Raw genomic sequence first — 22,521 nt, forward strand, 5'->3', positions numbered from 1 at the left:
AGCACACCTTTTTAGGCTTAGGGCCAAGATTCTTGCCAATGATGGAATACCAAACTGACGACCCTCTTCATCATATCAGAAACATTCTTACAGCTGCAATAAGCAAATCCCATTTTTGATGCTTTCATCAAATCCAAAATACTTTTTATATCAGCGTCCATATTTTTAGCTGAAAATAGGAGCCTACCAAATTCTCTAAGTTTAACCGAGATGTAAATGTGGTCATTAACTTCATGTCCTTTCTCATCATACAAAATGTTACCAAGACGCAAAATTAAATTATCTGATTCAACTGTTCTCTTTATTTCATCGTCCTTCATTTTAACTATTACATTGTCATTAAGCTCCTTTGTTGCATTTTCATGTGGCATAAATAGTTTTTCAGCTCTGACCTGTTTCAATTTTATATCTACAGGTTTCTGTACATTACAGATTTTTTGATGTTTCCAAAAATCGTTTTTCTTGTAGAACCCTCTGCAAGACTGACATGGTATTAGACTTCGTACATCTTCAACATGCTTTTTAGATCTATACTTTGGAATAACAGTTCCATGCCCTTTGTCAATGACTTGGGAATTGTGGAAATAGTCTCCCTTATTTACAAGCTCCTCCCAAGCAGTTCTAGTTCTTTGCTTTTTATCGGCAATATCAATATCTTAGCGACTTCGTGCTCATTTGAATGTTTCTTTGTCAAATGTCTGGGGAATATTTGGAAAACAGTTTTCACAAAAAAACAGCTGTTTTTTTGTTATCACGATTGCCTTTTGTATTCTTTTTTGAAGACAGAATTGTCACTGACTTGTCTGTACAGAGCTGTGGATCAACAGCACAATCATTGCTGTCTCTTTCTGATGCTGATACCAAATCCTCCTTAGTGATGTTGTTATTTACATTTTTGTCATCATCAGTATCATCATCATCACTGGATGGTTTATAGACTGGGTCAGCATCACTGTCATCAATGTCACTGTCTAAAATAACACAAAATATCAAATTTTATTCGAAACCATCAATGAACTGCAAAATAATTTTTTAACCTGTCTGTTATTTTCTACGAGCAAGTAAACCAACCTATATTATGAGTTTGTTACATTCTATTACTAATTTCTTTTTATATAGCAATCAAGATAGTTACTGCATTTGTGTAAAGTCAGTAGGAAGTCTGTTTTCTAGTCCAGAAATGATACATTAAAAGTCTTTTCCAAACAAGTGTTTAATAATATCATAGGGTATTCTGTGTAGTAATACAAGAGGACCATGATGGTCCTGAATCGCTCACCTCTCCTCACATGACCCAGTTTTAAACTGAGTATGACATCGTTTTTTTCTATTATTTGAAACAGTGACCTAGTTTTTGAGCTCATGTGACCCAGTTTTGAATAAGACCTAGATATCATCAAGATAAAAATTCTGACTAGTTTTCATGAAGATCCATTGAAAAATATGGCCTCTAGAGAGGTCACAAGGTTTTTCTATTATCTGACCTAATGACCTAGTTTTTGAAGGCACGTGACCCAGTTTTGAATTTGATCTAGATATCATCAAGGAGAACATTCTCAACAATTTTCATGAAGATCTCATGAAAAATATGGCCTCCAGAGAGGTCACAAGGTTTTTCTATTTTTATATGTACTGACCTACTTTTTGACCGCATGTGACCCAGTTTCGAACTTTACTAGATATCAAGCTGAACATTCAGACCAATTTTCATGAAGATCCATTGAAAAATATGGCCTCTAGAGAGGTCACAAGGTTTTTCTATTTTTAGACCTACTGACCTAGTTTTTGACCACAGTTGACCCAGTTTCAAACTTGACCTAGATATTATCAAGATGAACACTCAGATCAACTTTCATACAGATCCCATGAAAAATATGGCCTCTAGAGAGGTCACAAGTTTTTTTTTATTATTTGACCTATTGACCTAGTTTTAGAAGGCACGTGACCCAGTTTCGGTCTTGATCTAGATATCATCAAGGTGAACATTCTGACCAATTTTCATGAAGATACATTCAAAGTATGGCCTCTAGAGAGGTCACAAGGTTTTTCTATTTTTAGACCTACTGACCTAGTTTTTGATTGCAGTTGACCCAGTTTCGAACTTGATCTAGATATCATCAAGATGAACATTCCGACCAACTTTCATACAGATCACATGAAAAATATGGCCTCTAGAGAGGTCACAAGGTTTTTTTATTATTTGACCTACTGACCTAGTTTTTCAGGGCACGTGACCGAGTTTCGAACTTGACCTAGATATCATCAAGGTGAAAATTCTGACCAATTTTTATGAAGATCCATTGAAAAGTATGGCCTCTAGAGAGGTCACAAGGTTTTTCTATTTTTAGACCTACTGACCTAGTTTTCGGTGCACGTGACCCAGTTTCGAACCTGACCTAGATAGCATCAAGAAGAACTTTCTGACTTCCATAAAGATCCCATGAAAAATGTGACCTCTAGAGTGGTCACAAGCAAAAGTTTATGGACGGACGCACGGACGAATGACAGATGCTGCGCGATCACAAAAGCTCACCTTGTCACTTTGTGACAGGTGAGCTAAAAAACAAGAGGGTCATGATGACCCTGGATCGCTCACCTAAGTAATATGAGCTACATGTTTCAAATGACAAACTGATGATAAAATATTAAGAAAGTCAGTAGGTCACGTTCATGGTCAATGAAATTCAGTTTTACGATTGTGTGCAAAACTGTGTATGTCATCAAAATTTCAAGGCTGTATCTTAAAAAACAAGAAAGTAGGTCAGTAGGTCAAGGTCACAGTCAAGTGACATCATATTACTTGGGGTCATCAGGTAATTATAATTAAACAGTCTTGGAAATAAGATCAGATGATTTTTAAGTATTTTTTCCTATAGATATAACTCACATAATAACTAAGTGACCCCAGAGCCGGGCCTCTTTTAACCCCAGGGGCATAATTTGAATAATTTTGGTAGAGGACTACTAGACAATGCATCATACCAAATATCAAAAGCCTAGGTCATATGGTTTCAGACAAGAAATTTTTTTAAGCTTTTTCCTAATTAATAGTATATAAGTCTATATAAGACTTGGGACCCCCAGGGCAGGGCCTCTTTTCACCCCAGGGGTACAATTTGAACATTTTGGTTGAGGTCCATAAGACAATGCTACAAACTGAATATCAAAGGTCTAAGTGTTGTGGTTTCAGACAAGAAGATTTTTAAACTTTTTTTCCTATATAAGTCTATGTAAAACTTGGGACCCCCGGGGCGGTGCCATATTTAACCCTAGGGGGATAACTTAAACAATCTTGATAGAGGACCACTAGATAATGCTACATACCAAATATCAAAGCCCTAGGCCATGTGGTTTTGTACAAGAAGATTTTCAAAGTTTTCCCTATGTAAGTCTATATAAACCATGTGACCCCGGGGGCGGGGCCATATTTGACCCTAGGGAGATAATTTGAATAAACTTGGTAGAGGACCACTAGATGATGCTACATACCAAATATCAAAGCCCTAGGCCATGTGGTTTTGTACAAGAAGATTTTCAAAATTTTCCCTATATAAGTCTATATAAAACATGTGACCCCCGGGCGAGGTCATGTTTGACCCTAGGGGGATAGTTTGAACAACTTTGGTAGAGGACCACTAGATGATGCTACACACGAGATATCAAAGCCCTACGCCTTCCGTGCAATTAAAGTAATGGAGCAGAAACAAATTTTAACTCGGCCTTAAACAGTGACCTTGACCTTTAACTGATAAGCATTGGTCATGTGTTGACATAGGATCTAAACTAGCAGATGCACAGATGGACGGACGGACAGATGGACAGCACTAAATTAATATGACTTTGTCTACCCTATATAATTCTAAGACTAATAATTACTTTCTATATACAACAAACATGTATCATCAGTTTCTAAATCGCTACTACTACCAACATCTTTTTATTTAGATATCAACACTCACTGACTGAGGAGTGTGAAAGGAAAAATTGCTCCTAACCATTTGTACAGTCAGTGTGTGTTTGGGTTAAGCGCCCTTAACCCTTACCATGCTAAATTTCTATTATAGACTGGTCCATCTTCCAGTTTGGGCAGTACCATTTATCATTTGAAGGGGTGTTTACTAAAAATTTACTGACTGAATAGCGAACAGTGCAGACCATGATCAGACTGCACGGATGTGCAGGCTGATCTTGGTCTGCACTGGTCGCAAAGGCAGAATCATCTGCCGCCAGCAGGTTAAGGGTTAACTACAATTTTTCAAGTGTGTGTGTGTGTGTGTGTGTTTGGGTTAAGCGCCTTTTGCAACAATTTGTCAGTCAGACAAAAGGCTGTCTACTTGTAGTAGTGAGCACAATGCCAAATTGCCATGCAATACAGTCTCCTACAAGAAAGAGACTAATTATCTCAACAGCAGGTCAACCAGGCCAATGATCAATTTAAAGTTCACAAATCTTTGATAAATACCTTTACAGGCACAAATTTTTGACATAATCAAGGACCATAACTCTTGGTAAGTTCAGAGAAACATTAAACAAAACTTAACTACAAAACTTAACATGCTGATTTAAAATCCTGTGAGGTTTGATGACTAAAGGTCAAATACATTTTGAGATATGCATGACACAGATTCAGACAAACAGATACACATCCAAACAGATGTACAGGCATGGGCAGATCTGAATTGGGGAAGGGGCATTATTTTATGAACAGAATATGAAACTATATTTGAAAAAAGTGCATGCCCCTCCCCCCCCATACTTCTTCATTTGAATCGAAGTGGTAACTGATATGTAGTATCTGGGTACAAAAGAAAACCCTGCTGACCTTTGACCTCTAAGTGTAACCCTGATCTTTGACCAAAAGATATTAGAATCCCTAGATGGATGGCAGAGTTAAGGACCATACAGAAAAAAAGCCCTACGGCCTCCAAGTGAGACCTTGACCTTTAAGTTGAGATCTGGTTATTTGGCATGACATGTTATCTCATTATTGCAAACATTTAAGTAATATTAGAATCCCTTGATGGATAACAGAATAATAGGCCAGACAGGAAACAAGAGGGCCATGAAGGCCCTGTATCACTCACCTGACCTATTGACCTGAAGATCATCAAGATTAACATTCTGACCAAGTTTCATTAAGATATTGAGGATATTACATGAGTGTCTTTTCATATTGAATTTATTAAACAAGTTGAATAAAATGATAAAATGCGAGGCTCTGTTGAGCATTTTATCAATTTTATTCAACGAGTTTAATAAATTCAATGTGGAAAGTCACAAATGTAATATTCTTTTTATCACGTTAGCCTTTCCTGGTGAAACATCAAAAATTCTACTTCCTTTTACAATATAAACAAGTCAATTTGACCAAAGTCTCCTATACTATATGTCATAGGTCATAGAATAAGAATTGTCTAAGGTCTATAGTATCAATACAATTTATATATTATATTCCAATATTTTATGACGCATTTTCCTCTACGACCTATACATCCCAATACAATAATTTACTGACAGATGCCGTACCATACTAATCCTATAACGTCACATAACCCTTCCCGTGAACCCCTTTGTTACTGTTGTCCGCCATTATCTAATAGATAGATTGATAGGCATTGTATTGTAATAAATATATTATATATATATTTCCAGGTACGTTCCATATAATATTTAATACACACTATATATGTAATGTCTTAGTTAAGTCATCCATTGTTTTATACTGCGACTGTAATATGCTTTTAGTGAGAAATCGTATGTTATGTTTTACGTGAACCACTTTGTTATTGTTGTCCGCCATTATCTAATAGATAGATTGATAGGCATTGTATTGTAATAAATATATTATATATATATTTCCAGACTTCCTCATACAGAACCCATATCACATAAAAAACCCCCGTGACATATAAACGACGTCGACATCAAATCTTTATTACACTAGTGTATTATCATTTTTATTTAATGGCTTTATGACACTCCCGCGACGTCAAACGTGATAAATGGTCATAAATGTGGTCTCTGAAGTGTTAACTAGCTTTTCCTTTGATTTGACCCGGTGACCTAGTTTTTGACCCCACATGACCCAGATTCGAACTTGACCTAAAGATCATCAAGATTAACATTCTGACTAAGTTTCATGATGATAAAGTCATAAATGTGGCCTCTAGAATGTTAACAAGCTTTTCCTTTGATTTGACCTGGTGACCTAGTTTTTGACCCCACATGACCCAGATTCAAACTTGACCTAAAGATCATCAAGATCAACACTCTGACCAAGTTTCTTGAAGATATAGTCATAAATGTGGCCTCTAGAGTGTTAACAAGCTTTTCCTTTGATTTGACCAAGTGACCTAGTTTTTTATCCCACCTGACCCAGATTTGAACGTGATCTATAGTTTATCAAGATTAACATTCTGACCAAGTTTCATTAAGATATGGTCATAAATGTGGCCTCTACAGTGTTAACTAGCTTTTCCTTTGATCTGACCTGGTGACCTAGTTTTTGATCCTACATGGCCCAGATTCAAACTGGACCTTGAGATCATCAAGATTAACATCCTGACCATGTTTCATGAAGATACATCATAAATGTGGCCACTACAGTGTTAACAAGCTTTTCATTTGATTTGACCTGGTGACCTAGTTTTTAACCCCAGATGACCCAATCTCGAAATTGTCCAAGATTTAATTGAGGGTAACATTCTGACCAAGTTTCATTAAGATTGGGCCAAAATTGTGACCTCTAGAGTATTAACAAGTAGTGTTTCATAATCGGACCCAAAGTGCAATCGATTATCAAATCGAATCGGAAGGGTACAATCGATTGATTATTAATCGAAACTCTCATATATATATTATACATGGTATTGTTAATTGGTTTCACCACCGTCTACACACTCAAGAACAGTAATGACAATATATTGTTCTTTAATTTATTTCAGTTGAAATGTATACAAAATGTACATGTAATGACTTGTAAGAGTAACATTCAAAACAACAAGAATCAGTATTTGTCTGTAAAATTGTATTGTCACACATTTCGAACTAACAATTTTCTTCAACCTTGGTATATTGATTTGATTATCTCAGGACAATAATTAAAATTGAAATGTGAAATAAAATACATTGGTCACCATTCTTGTTTAAGAGCTTTTTCCACTTGAAAATAGTCAAAATCAACAAAATATCTAAAAAAAAAAAAAAAAAACATCTTGAAAAGCAGATTTTTCCAAAACAAAAACAGTGATCTTTATTTCATACTTTTTATTTTCTATTTCTTCCCAACTGTTTGTACACACACACACAAAACAAAAATATTTACAGTAAAATGAAACACACACACACACTAGCTGTTGGCACATATATCTCCAAGAATTATATTTCTGCTTTTAAAAACCAACGAGTCCACAATATTTTTTTTTTAAATCACACCACGAGTGACCTACAGAGATATCTAAAAAATAGTGCATCACATCAGCAGTACATTCATGTCAAAGATCAAAGCGGTACTCTGTTTGAAGTTTTGGAATTTTGATTGACAGGTAGAAGGGGTTACATCTGGGTGTGATGTAACACTGTGTATTGCAAATATTACGAATCTTATGAATTTCTTTCGCCAGTTAGGGTTATTGGATTAATAGGATGTTTTAACTTTTATAAATTTTTTGGGGTAAGAAAATTTTGTTATTGTAATATTTTGACATGTTTATTTGACTTGTGAAGTATCAGTGTAGTTTTATCCTCGGGGCAGATTGAAAAGATTATGCAGAGAAAAAAGACTGAACCAGAAATTAATATTTGTTTGAATAATTGTTTGAGAAATTATGATTGTAATAAATTCACGATTGTTACATATACGCAGCTGACAGAATGACAGCATCTTACAATCAGTCAAGTTGATTCTAACTATCTTTTGTGATGTGTGACAAATCCATTTAAACAAGAATATAATTATATTTCCCCTCGATTTTTCTCATTTTTTTGTTGGTAAACAATTGCTTCACATACTATCCGAACTTACAGGAACAGAAAATTATCCAAGTTCCCGGTATTTCAATGCAAACAAGTGCTCTTCCTTGACCAAAAATTTTGGTAAAATGGCGGAACAACTCCCGCCGTCGGAATCGGGTCCTGAATATGTGTAGCCCTATTCAGCAGGTTAAGTAAATTAATACATGGAAAAAAGATCTATTATTACCCGACAATCGATTGCATCTCACACAATCGATTGTCGCCGACCTGGAAAAATTAGCGACACTTATTCGATTGTCGGTTACAATCGGGAAATCACTATTAACAAGCTTTTTCTTTGATTTGACTTGGTGACCTAGTTTCTCAACCCAGATGACCCAATATCGAACTCATCCAAGATTTTATTGAGGGTAACATTCTGATCAAGTTTCATTAAGATTGGGCCAAAATTGTAACCTCTAGAGTGTTAACAAGCTTTTCCTTTGATTTGACCTGGTGACCTAGTTTTTAACCCCAGATGACCCAATATCAAACTCATCCAAGATTTTATTGAGAGTAACATTCTGACCAAGTTTCATTAAGACTGGGCCAAAACTGTGACCTCTAGAGTGTTAACAGTCAAATTGTTGACAACGATGGATGGACGACGGACACGGGGCGATCACAAAAGCTCACATTTGAACACTTCGTGCTCAGGTGTGCTAAAAACGTATGAACTATGACCTGAGAGTGCGACTTTGACCTATATGCTAGGTGTTGCGCATATCAAGTCATCACATTGTGCAGGGATCATCCTACAAGGCGATTTGAGCGATATCGTCACTTTGAAGTCGGCCACTTTGCCTAATTATCGCCTCCGGGCGAAATCCAAATCGCCGAGTTCTTCAGCGAGTTATTATCTGTTTACTTAAAGTTGTAAAACTTGATGCAGATTCTAGATTAAATTATCGATAAATCCATAGTCAACCCCGCCTACTCGCCTGTCAAACTTCAGCCAATCCTGGCATTAATATCCCACAGTGTCAATCAATAATATTGTAAGCCGCCGCCATTTTGAAAATTTTCAATCGGCGTGTAAAAAGCCGATAAACTTAACAAGAGCATGATCTTAAGCAACAATTGTATATTATTCTTTTATTTTATTACAGATTACTTCAAAAATTATTTTAATTACCATGATTACGGTTAATTTCTGTATATGAATTGCTCGGGTACTGTGGATAAAAAATAATTTCGCGGACGTCAGAACTGCCGTACAAAATATTGTAAAAAGATCGCCATTATCTACGAGTTTGGTATTATTTTCGAAAAAATAATAAATAAATAAATTAAATGTATAAATCGGAACAAGTTGATGCAAAAATCAGGCATTTTAAAAGTACGAGAATCGAAACATGAATGAAAATTTTCACGGCGTTTTGAACGTGCACCTGTTAAATGTACCATTTTTGGACATGTACATTTCGGATAAAATTTAAAGACGACTTTTTCATAGCTAAGTTTATACTTTATAAATATAGAAATTCATGAAAATGATAATGCAAGAATCAGTTTCCTTAAATAATTACTGTTTATAAGTTACAGCTAGGCCCATAAAAAGTGGATATATATAGGCAGGAAACTGAATGCTATGCCAATTTTTCTCCTTAAATTCCTCAACTTCTCCCTGAATTCTGTGGAGGGAGAAGTCACTTCTCCCTAAAATTTTGACCCAGGATGATCCCTGATTATGGAACACTTTTTGGTACCATGTAATATAAGAATCCCTTTAAGGATGACTGTGTTATGGACCAGATAGGAAACAAGAGCTGTCACAGGAGACAGCGCGCTCGACTATTTCGATGCTGGATAGTGAAACTGGGCACATCTGAGGAAACAAGAGCCATGTCAGACATGGCTAATCCCCCCACCGGGCAGCTGTATTTGCGAATGGAATGTTAATTTTGTGGTTGTTTAGTAATCATTGTAAGTCTTTTGTTTTTTAAAGTCCACAAAAAAACTCCTTACTAGGTAGAGATACCTTATATATAATAAAATTAATAAAATACACCTAAAACTGGAGAGTAACATCTATGCTGTACCACAGAAAAGTGGTCTTGTTTTTCCCTAGGTCAATTATAAAAATGTTACAATATAAGTTATTTATAGTAACAACTAAGGGAAGTTAATCTTTAAAAAAAAAAAAAAAAAAAAAAAAAAAAAAAAAAAAAAATTGCAAGTCCACACAAAAATCTTTATCAGGAAGAGACTGGTCAAAATACACCTCAAAATTGGATTTAGCATGTTTGTTGTACTACAGAAAAGTGGTCTCGATTTTTCCCTACGACTAGTAATGAAAAAGTTACAATAAAAGCTATTTAAAGTAACAACAAAGGAAGTAATTATAAAGAAGGGAACTGCGCATGACACTTCGTCTCATGATGGTGTATAATTGTGCCAAGTTACATCAAAATCCCTCTATGCATGAAGAAGAAATGCTTCGGACAAAGTCATTCTTGTATCTGACCTTTGGCCTCTAAGTGTGACCTTGACCTTAGGCCTAGTGACCTGGATCTTGCGCGTGACACTCCGTCTCGTGGTGGTGACGTTTGTGCCAAGTTATATCAAAATCCCTCAATGCATGAAGAAGAAATGCTCCGGACAAGGTTTTAATTCTTGTATCCTTTGACCTCTAAGTGTGACCTTGACCTTAGACCTAGGGACCTGGTTCCTGTGTATGACACTCCGCCTCGTGGTGGTAAACATTTGTGCCAAGATATATCAAAATCCCTCCATGCATGAAGAAGATATGCTCCGGACAAATTTTTTTAAGAAAATATGATAAAGGGGAATAACTCAAAAAATAGGCAAGGTAGAGTTATTGTTCTTGCACACTGCACTTCCTCCAATGTGTTCTATCAGTGTATGAAGTTTGAAGAAAATCCCTCCAGTACTTTTGGGTTATGCTCCGGACAAAATGTTTTAAGAAAATATGATAAAGGGGAATAACTCAAAAAATAGGCAAGGTAGAGTTATTGTTCTTGCACACTGCACTTCCTCCCAATGTATTCTATCAGTGTATGAAGTTTGAAGAAAATCCCTCCAGTACTTTTGGAGTTATGCTCCGGACAAAATTTTTTAAGAAAATAAGATAAAGGGGAATAACTCAAAAAATAGGCAAGGTAGAGTTATTGTTCTTGCACACTGCACTTCCTCCCAATGTGTTCTATCAGTGTATGAAGTTTGAAGAAAATCCCTCAAGTACTTTTGGAGTTATGGTCCGGACAAAGATCGTTGCGGACGGACGGACGCACGGACGGAGAGCATTTCTAATATCCCCTTCACCTTTGGTGGGGGGATAAACTAGAGCTGTCACTGGAGTGTTAAATGACTCCAATTGTGGATGAAGATATTGCACAATAGCCTGTGTCTATGTCAAAAATATCAACTTAAAGTAATAAGAGAGGTAAAGATAAAATGTATCAAAACACTATACAAGAGAACCATGATGGTCCTGAATCGCTCACCTCTTCCCACATGACCCAGTTTTGAGTATGACGTCGTTTTTTCTATTATTTGACATAGTGACCTAGTTTTTGAGCTGATGTGACCCAGTTTTGAACTTGATCTACATATTATCAAGATAAAAATTCTGACCAATTTTCATGAAGATCCATTGAAAAGTATGACCTCTAGAGAGGTCACAAAGTTTTTCTATTATTTGACCTAATGACCTAGTTTTTGAAGGCATGTGACCCACTTTTTAATCTGACCTAGATATCATCAAGGTGAACATTCTCGCCAATTTTCATGAAGATCTCATGAAAAATATGGCCTCTAGAGAGGTCACAAGGTTTTTCTATTTTTCGACCTACTGACCTAATTTTTGACCGTACATGACACAGTTTCGAACTTGACCTAGATATCATCAAGCTGAACACTCTCACCAATTTTCATGAAGATCCATTGAGAAATATGGCCTCTAGAGAGGTCACAAGGTTTTTCTATTTTTAGACCTACTGACCTAGTTTAAGAAGGCATGTGACCCACTTTTGAACTTGACCTAGATATCATCAAGATGAACATTCTAACCAATTTTCATGAAGATCTCATGAAAAATATGGCCTCTAGAGAGGTCACAAGGTTTTTCTATTTTTCGACCTACTGACCTAGTTTTTGAACGCACGTGACCCAGTCATGAACTTGACCTAGATATCACCAAGCTGAACATTCTCACCAATTTTCATGAAGCTCCATTGAGAAATATGGCCTCTACAGACGTCACAGGGTTTTTCTATTTTTAGACCTACTGACCTAGTTTTTGACCGCACGTGACCCAGTTTCGAACTTTACCTAGATATCATCAACATGAACATTCTGATCAATTTTCATGAAGATCTCTTGAAAAATATGGCCTCTAGAGAGGTCATAAGGTTTTTCTATTTTTAGATTTACTGACCTAGTTATTGACCCCACGTGATCAAGTTTCGATCTTGACCTAGATATCATCAAGGTGAACATTCTGACTAATTTTCATAAAGATCCCATGAAAAATATGGCCTCTAGAGAGGTCACAAAGTTTTTCTATTTTCAGACCTACTGACCTAGTTTTTGACCGCACGTGACCCAGTTTCAAACCTGCCCTAGATATCATCAAGGTGAACATTCTGACCAACTTTCATGAAGATCCATTGAGAAATATGGCCTCTAGCGAGGTCACAAGGTTTTTCTATTTTTAGACCTACTGACCTAGTTTTTGACCGCACGTGACCCAGTTTCGAGCTTGACCTAGATATCATCAAGATGAACAATCTGACTAATTTTCATGAAGATCCATTGAGAAATATGGCCTCTAGAGAGGTCACAAGGTTTTTCTATTTTTAGACCTACTGACCTAGTTTTTGACCGCACGTAACCCAGTTTCGAACTTGACCTAGATATCATCAAGATGAACATTCTGACCAACTTTCATAAAGATCCCATGAAAAATGTTACCTCTAGAGTGGTCACAAGCAAAAGTTTACGCACGGACGGACGCACGGACAGACGCACGGACGGACGCTGTGCGATCACAAAAGCTCACCTTGTCACAAAGTGACAGGTGAGCTAATAAGTATATCCTAAGAAAAAAGGGGCATAATTCATTAAATATTGGTGCCAGAGTTATGCAGCTTGTGTCATATAGTGTGGGTGATGATGTTGAACAACTATTTTAAGTTTGAATCAAATCCATTCAGTAATAACAGAGATAAAGTGAAAGTGCATCTAAACTTTAACTTAAAATTCTAAGTAAAAAGGGGGAATAATTAATGAAAAATTGGTGCCAGAGTTATGCACCTTGCATCATATGGTGTGGGTGATGATGTTGAACAACTATTTTCAGTTTGAATCAAATCCATTCAGTAATAACAGAGACAGAGTGAAAGTGCATCAAAACTTTAACCTAAAATTCTAAGTAAAAAGGGGAAATAATTCATGAAAAATTGGTCCCAGAGTTATGCACCTTGTGTCATATGATAAGAGTAATGATGTTGAACAATTGTTTAAGTTTGAATCAGATCCATTCAGTAATAACAGAGATAGAGTGAAAGTGCATAAAACTTTAACCTGAAATTCTAAGTAAAAAGGGGAATAATTCACGAAAAATTGTGCCAGAGTTATGCATCTTTTGTCATATGATGTGGGTGATGATGCTGAAAAACTATTTTAAGTTTGAATCAAATCCATTCAGTAATAACAGAGGTAGAGTGAAAGTGCACCAAAACTTTAACCTGAAATTCTAAGTAAAAAGGGGGAATAATTCATGAAAAAATGGTGCCAGAGTTATGCACCTTGTGTCATTTGATGTGGATGATGATGTTGAACAACTATTTTAAGTTTGAATCAAATCCATTCAATAATAACAGAGATAAAGTGAAAGTGCATCAAAACTTTTAACCTGAAAATCTAAGTGGAAAGGGGGGATAATTCATGAAATATTTGTGCCAGAGTTATGGCCCTTATGTCAGATGATGTGGATGATGATGAGGAATAAGTATTTCAAGTCTGAATCAAATCCATCAAGTAATTACAGAGATAAGTTGAAAAAAGAGAAAGTGCACCAAAACTTTAACCAAGGTGGGGACGCGGAAAGACGCCGACGCCGACGCCAGTAGGATAGCTCTCCTTATACTTCGTATAGTCGAGCTAAAAATCACTACTTATATTTGACCTCAAAGTGTAGCTTTAACCTTTGAACTAATGTTTGGGTTTTTGCCCATGACATATCCTCTGGTTACTGGAAACCTTATGTTCCAACTGATATAAAAATCTCTTGATGGATGGTGGAGTTTACAAAATGGGCCAAAATTTCATCAAAAAGAAGGCAAGAGTTAAACAAGACCTGTCTGTAAGACAGCCAATGCTTGACTATTCGAATTATTGTCCCAGAAGCAGGAAAATATTACCTTAAATGTTAAATTATCTATAGAAATTCAATCCAGTATCTGCATTCATTTTGGAGATAGTAACTTGCATGTAAAACTTTAACCAGAAGTTTTAAGTTCAAAAGGGGACATCTCAGAGTTGATGCAATCAACTAGCTTTATAGCCCCTATGGCACATGTGAAGTTTCAATTTTAAATTAATATCTGCATTTGTTCTGCAGATAGTAACTTGCACGCAAAACTTTAACCAGGATTTTCTAAGTCCAAAAGGGGGCATAATTTGGCCAAAATGAAGGTCAGAGTTATGGGACTTGATGCTATCAACTAGTTTTATAACCCCGAAGACACATGTGAAGTTTCAATTTAATATCTGCATTAGTTTTGGAGTAACTTGCATGTAAAACTTTAACCAGGATTTTCTAAGTCCAAAATTTGGCATAATTTGCGCAAAATACATGTCAGAATCATGGGACTTGACCCAATGAGGTTCGTAATTGATCTAGAAAAAGAAAAAATAAATTTCAAATCTATATGCCTTTAAGTAAAAGCTGTATGTACTTGCACGGGGGCATAATTTGGCCAAAATGCAGGTCAGAGTTATGGGACATGATGCTATCAACTAGTTTTATAACCCTGAAGACACATGTGAAGTTTCGAATCAATATCTGCATTAGTTTTGGAGATAGTAACTTGCATGTAAAACTTTAACCAGGATTTTATAAGTCCAAAAGAGGGCATAAGTTGCCCAAAATACATGTCAGAATTATGGGACTTGACCCAGTGAGGTTGGTAATTGATCTAGAAAAAGGGGGCATAATTTGGCCAAAATGCAGGTCAGAGTTATGGGACTTGATGCTATCAACTAGTTTTATAATCCCGTAACTTGCATGTAAAACTTTAATCAGGATTTTCTAAGTCCAAAAGGGGGCATAATTTGCTCAAAATACATGTCAGAGTTGACCCAGTGAGGTTGGTAATTGACCTAGAAAAAGAAACAATACCTGTAAGTTTCAAAGCTACATGCCTTTAAATGATAGCCATATGTACTTGCATGCAAAACTTTAACCAAGGTGTGACCCCGATGCCGACGCCAGGGTGAGTAGAATAGCTAGACTATTCTTCGAATAGTCAATCTAAAAATATTGTCATTCAGATGGTACCATCATGGTGAGGACATATTCGAAGTTACATTCAGTCATGACAAGTAATAAATGAGATATGAGCTTGCTAATAATTGTGAACAAGGTGTCTACACACAAGGTGGATGCTATGGGTACGGCAATAGCTCTGCTGACTATCATAGCTAGCTAATAATAAAACAAAAGTATTCTAAGAAAGTCATGCAAAAATTTAATATTTTAAAATACTCACCTGATTTCTTCATTTCTGGATCAACCATGTCTTTATAGCGACTGTTAGGAACCACAGACCTTGAGTGTCTTCTGGTTGACACCATATTAGACAGTACTGGTTCAACAGCATCATCTGATGTGTTTACTGTAATGATACAAACATTCAAATTGAGTGCTAGTTTTAAACTTAAAGAAGAGTAGATGCGTTAAAATGTCACAATACAATACTTCTTCTGGTTTCTTTAAATTGAAGTAAAAACAAGAATTACTTAAGGCCAAATGAATCATTTTTCAATAGAGCTATGATGACCTTTTAATGCCCATCTAACTTTTACAGATCAAACAGGAATAACAAGAGCTGCCTGCTGACAGCGCGCTCAACTATTCGAAGCATTGATGAAAGTATGGGGTCAAAATATTACCAGAGATCTTCAGACAAAAAATTGGCCTTTTAAACTTAGCCTTGGAATCATCAAAATAAACATTCTGACCAAGTTTCATGAAGATTGGATCATACATGTGGCAACTACAAACTTTTTCTTTGCTTTGAGTTGTGACCTATTTTTTCACTCCATGTGACCCAGTTTCGAACTCGGGAGTTTCGGGAATCATCAAGATAAACATTCTTACCAAGTTACATGAAAATAGCATCATAAAAATGGCCTCCAGTGTTAACAAGCTTCTCTTTAATTTGAGCAGGTGACCAAGTTTTTGACCCACTTTCGAACTTGGCCTAGGAATGATCAAGATAAACATTCTGACCAAGTTTCATGAAGATAGGGTCATAAATGTGACATCAAGTGTTAAAAAGTTTTTCCTTTGATTTGACTGGGTGACCTAGTTTCTGAGCCCATGTGACCCAGTTTCAAACTTGGCCTAGGAATGATCAAGATAACATTCTGACAAAGTGTTATGAAGATGTTTGGATCTGATGGATTCATCATGGAATCCAAGATCTATTGTTGTTAAAGATATTTTGCAAGTCTATATCAAATTAAACCATAAATGAAATCTCTATATGGCTGTAAAAGCAAAAATAGCAATTTTGGCCCTTTAAGGGGCCATAACTTGGAAACCCATGATAGGATCTGGTCAGTTTAAAAAGGTCAAAAGGATATTATGCCAATACAAGTTGTGTGCAAGTTAGATTAAAATCGATTGCAAAATGTGGTTCACAAGCCATATTAGCAAATTTTGGCCCTTAAAGGGGCCTTTACTCTGGAACCCATGAGGGAACCTGGCCAATTTTCAAAAGGAACTGAGATGTTATGCCAATACAAGTTGTGTGCAAGTTTGATTAAAATTGAAAGGAAAATGTAGTCCCTATTAGTATTATGTTCACAAGAAATTGTGAATGGACGAGGGACGAAACAGATCAAAAAGCTCACCTTGTCACAAAATAAGCTATTTATAGTAGAAACAAGGGGAAATTATTCTTTAAACATGAGCTGTCCATAAGACAGCACACCCAACTTTTCTCAGTGCTTGACTCTGAACTAGAGCTTTGTCAGTAAAAAAAAATCCAAGTTAGAAAGGGACATAATTCTGTCAAAATTCAAATCAGAGTTATGGGAATTGTGTCTCCTGGTGTAGACTTTGATAGTAAATAACTAGTTTGAGTTTCAAGTCAAAAGCTTTTATATTAACAGAGACATAAATTTGACTTTCTCAAAAATTTTAACAAAAATTCTAAGTTAAAAAGGGGCATAATTCTGTCAAAATTCAAACTAGAGTTATGGAGATTGTTTCCCCTGGTGTAGACTTTGATGGTTAATAAGTATTTTAAGTTTCAAGTCAATAGCTTTGATAGTAACAGAGATATTTGACTTTATCAAAAAAGTTTAACAAACGGCGACACCAACGCCAATGCCTACACCGGGGAGAGTGCAATAGCTCTACTTTTTCTTCGAAAAACTGTTAGTCAACAAAAAAGAAACATCTAAATAAATGAAAAGATTAATCAATGCATGTTAATATTATGGCTCAAGACCTTACATGACCTTTCACCCTAAGTGAGACCTTGACCTTTGAGACAGGGGCCTGGAGTATGCACATGACTCTGTTTCATTGAGGCAAACATTTAAGCCAAATAAAAATAAGAAAGTCATGCAAAAATTTATTTTAAATACTCACCTGATTTCTTATTTCCTGGGTCAATTGTGTCATTATAGGGTCTGTTAGGAACCACAGACTTTGAGCGTCCTCTAGTTGATACCATATTAGACAGTACTGGTTTAACAGCATCACCTGTTGAGTTTACTGTAAAAGAAACATTCAAACTGGCTGATAGTTACAATCTTAAAGAAGAGTAGATTAAAATGTCAAAATACAATACTTCTTCTGGCTTCTTTAAATTGAAGTGAAAACAAGAATTACCTAAGGCCTAATGAAACATTTTTCAATAGAGAGCTCTATAATTGCCTTTAAAAGTTTAACACTCACCTCACTTTTACAGGTCAAACAGGAATAAAACTTCAAATATCTTGACTTAACTAAAGTTATTTTACAGATCATCCACACAAAAAACAATGCCACAAAAAGTCTTTACCAGGTACAGAAGTTATTCTATAAAAAAACCTGTAAGTTCACAAAAAAAGGATCTGCTAAATAAATGAAAAAACTGACCAATGCATGTTAATATTATGACCCAAGATCATACATGACCTTTCTACCCAAAGTGTGACCTTGACCTTTGAGATAGGAGCCTAGGATATGCACATGACACTCTGTCTCACCAAAGCAAACATTTAAGCAAAAAATAAGTAAGATTGTTTAATGCATGTCATAGCTATGACAAGAATAAGCTCTAAAATGAAATTTAACCCTTAAGTGTGACCTTGACCTTAGCGAAAGGGACCTGAGGTTTGTGTTCGACACTTATACCAAGAAATATTGCTCCTAATACATATCAAAGTTATGACCTGGACAAGCTTTAAAATGACCCTGGACCCCTAATTGTGACCTTGACCTTTGAAATAGGAAACTGGGGTTTGCATGTGATACTCTGTGTCATGGAGGGAAACATTGATGCAAAACAAAAACAAGATTCCTTTACACATATCAAAGTTATGGCTTGATCAGGACCTGACATGACCTTTGACTTCAAAGTGTGATCTTGACCTTTGGGATAGGAATCTGAGGTTATGTGCATGACACAAAATTTGCTCCATGGAAGTCAAAGTTATTGTTCAGAGAAACAACTCAACACATGCATGCAATAAGACACCAATGCATTTACACACATACATGAAACAGACATTTGGATGACTTTGTCTTCACTTTCTGCAAGCGGGCTGAAAAAAATGGGATTGGACAGATGTCCCTTGGACACTTCACCATAAGTGGTTACAAAAGGTTTCGTGTAATCTATAAAGTAAGTGTCTCCAAATACCACTTCAATATCAAGAGCTCTGGCAACTGATCCAATGACCTTGTTTTTTTACCCAAGATGATCCAGTAATGAAGGCATTATTCAGGGTAGTATTCTGACCACGTTTCATTAAGATTAGGCTAAAATTGTAACAGCCAAACTGTTGACAATGATGACAGATGTAGGACACAGGCTGATCACAATAGCTCACCTTGTGCAAATGCCCACCCACTTAGCTCAGTAGGTAGAGCGTTGGTCTACAGATCACGGGGTTGTGAGTTCGATCCTTGGGAGGGGGGGGGGGGGCGTGTGTTCTCCGTGACTATTTGATAAACGACATTATGTCTGAAATCACTAGTCCTCCACCTATGATTCATGTGGGGAAGCTGGCAGTTACTTGTGGAGAACAGGTTTGTACTGGTTCAGAATCCAGGAACACTGGTTAGGTTAACTGCCCACCGTTACATGACTGAAATACTTTGAAAAACGGCGTTAAACCCAAAACAAACAAACAAACATCTTGGGCAACTACTTAAATGAGCTAAAAAGTTGATAATAGAGGTCTTTGTCTGATTTTTTTTCTCACCTTTTGGCTGTGCCATTTCCTTGTCTTTAGCTTCAACTTTTAAGGGTCTTAAACTTACAAAACATTTGCGAGTGCTGACAGCTGATGAGGTGTTTGAAACATCACCCAATATGTCTTTTCTTGCCGTTGAACTAAAGAGTGAAGCTGTAGCCTTTTGACTTCTACCTGTTCCTTTCTTATACTTCCGTAGAACAGTTTTACTACTTCTAGTTCTTGCCTTTTTTGATTTTCGTATTGTTCTCTTCAGAATCACTGACTGATTTTTTTCTGTTTTTGAATTAGAAGCTTGTTTACACTTTTCAACAGATATGGAACTTTGTTCTATTCTTCTTTTCTCTTCTGAATGCACTCTAAAAGAAGTACTCAAAGATTCATTATTATAATTAAAATCAAACTTTCGATGTGATCGAGACCTGGACTTTGAACTGTTTAATTGTACTGCTGTAGGTTTTATTTCTGAGCATTCATTTTCAGTGTTTTCCTGTCGTACTTCAGTAGTTTCTTCAAGCATTCTTGTAAAATCTTCCTGTTCTGACATTTCTGGATGACCTGCTGGTATGTCTTCACTTTCTATGTGTTCTGAATTTACTTCAACAATATAGAATGGCTCTTCATTTTTAAAATCTTCTTCTGCTGGTTCTACACTTTCTTCATGCTCAGTTTGCTTTTCAATGGATTTGGAGAATGGATAAACAGTTGTAGGCATCTGTTCCATGTCATCTTCATAATCAATAATGAAAGAATCAAATATTTTCCCAACCTGATTTTCAATTTTCACAATGCTTGATTTTGCAATCTCTGAGATATTTATGTCACTTTTACAGTCTGTTTCAATCGATACTTCTGGTTTCATTTCATTTTTAATATCACGTTTTTCAGACATAGGTTCTGTCCTTTCTGTAGCATAATTAAATCCTTTCGGCATATTTGCCTGAGCATCCCAACACGCCATTTGCTTAGAAGGTGATGTTTTTGCAGTTTTAACTCCACTTGCCAGCACAGGAACTAATTTTCTTCATAATTTCTCTGAACGAAATAAATACAATAATTGTAGAATGCTTAAAATCAAATGTTTGATTTCATTTGTTTGTATATTTGTCAGCTAGTTTTGCAATCTGAAAATAAAAAGAAATGAAGATTACTGTTACATAAACTAGAAACTTATTTTCAGTGGGGTGAACCCTACAATATCTTGTTGTACCTGGGGCATAGTTCTGGCACCCTTTTCCACACTAACTAGTATCTTACATAAAGGCCTGCTTCTGAACCCTGAGCCTTTTGCCCAAGGGTGCAGCCAGTTATCAGAGATAGCCACTCTATGAAAATCTATAATTCCGGTTGACTGGGGTACAATCTTGGTGCCTTAGATTCAGTGTCAGTGTTCCATGTTTGATATGGCGCAACTGACCTTTGCTGAATATAGAAACAAAGTAAACAGTGTTCAAATTTAGACAAGCATAGACGCTAAATGCTGGTGGCATTTTAGAGTAGCTAATGGTCTTAGAATGTACTAGCTAATTTTAGCTAGTCAATAATATACCATGGGATGCAAAATTCATCAAATCATTTTTGGTCATGACAGGAATATCATTCTCTATGTTTATAAAGGATTTTCTAGCCATCCTTTAACCTTTAGCCTGCTGGTGGCAAGTGATTCTGCCCTTGCGACCAGTGCAGACCAAGACCAGCCTGCACATCCCTGCAAGTTGATCATAGTTTGCAATTTTTGCTATTCAATCAGTAAATTTTCAGTGAACATCATCTGGAATAATAAATGGTACTGCCCAAATTGAGAGATAGACCAGACCATTATTTTCTGAAATTTAGCAGGGTTAAGGTTAATCAATTTGTTTATGAATTTAGTACTTTTGAAGTCTTTTATTATACTTTACATACTAATAACTTGCAAAACTACATAGAATTTGTGTTAAAAATGCTGTTGCTTATAGATGCCACTGTTTAAAAACATTCTAATGTTGTTATTGTGCTCTGTAGTTGTGCCGAGACAAATATTGACAAACAGAAGTTTCAATCATGATGGCAATGATGAAATGATATGTTGGAGGATACATGTTGCACAGGAAGTCATGAGAAATGTTAGAAAGTCTTTTAGCATGATTAATTTTATAACATGAACCTTTTGGAAAAAATTTAAAATATGAAGTGTCTAGCTATCTGGTAATCAATTTATTAATGAATTATGTGTTTTTCTGGTAAAATATTGAATAGTTATACTTTAATAGATAGTAAGTTGCTTACCTTCAACAGCATTATAAATATCTCTGATGCTGAATCTTTTAGCTACCAGTTACCTAGCTAAAACAATTCAGCTTCAGAAATGTTATAATTATGCTATTTTGCATCTCTGAGCTGAAATGAACCCATTAATGAAGCCTACCGTGACCAGATCATGCCAGAAATCTGTCATGCTATAATTTCATTAAATCAAATGCCACACTCGATTCACCATGTTCACCGTTAACTTAAATTTATTTTTAATCCATTTTTCTTTTGATCCGACATAAACTGAATTTAAATCATTCTGGTAATATCGGTACCCAACGCTATCTGAAAACAGGTAACTTAGTTATACACAAAAGTTTCAAATCGGCACTGCTGTCTGAAATATTTTATCCCCATTGCAGTTGTCCCATGATCAAGGTAATCTTCCTTTTGAAAACAAATCTAGCTGTAAAAAAATTGTTACTTATTGATTTTGTTTTGTGAATTTAAACTAGATCTAAGGTAATTTAGTTATGTTTCTAATATTCAAAATTAACCATGTGCCATGAACTCCACATGACATACTTTGCATGATGTCATCAGTTTCTCACG

At 35.9% G+C, this 22,521-nt stretch overlaps 1 protein-coding gene across 1 annotated transcript; it reads right to left on the reverse strand.

Annotated features, from left to right (window-relative positions):
* Window positions 1–723: 723 nt before the first annotated feature.
* Window positions 724–20,795, reverse strand: LOC128553985 (bromodomain adjacent to zinc finger domain protein 2B-like). The gene is made up of 4 exons (XM_053535181.1): window positions 19,687–20,795; window positions 17,864–17,989; window positions 15,750–15,875; window positions 724–971 (listed from the first exon to the last, which is right to left on the reverse strand). Exons 1-4 carry the CDS (start codon window positions 20,636–20,638, stop codon window positions 724–726), a joined length of 1,452 nt encoding a protein of 483 aa, XP_053391156.1. The 5' UTR covers window positions 20,639–20,795.
* Between the last annotated feature and the right edge of the window lie 1,726 nt (window positions 20,796–22,521).

This window comes from Mercenaria mercenaria, unplaced genomic scaffold, assembly GCF_021730395.1.
Source record: "Mercenaria mercenaria strain notata unplaced genomic scaffold, MADL_Memer_1 contig_4582, whole genome shotgun sequence".
NCBI classification, from domain to species: Eukaryota; Metazoa; Mollusca; class Bivalvia; order Venerida; family Veneridae; genus Mercenaria; species Mercenaria mercenaria.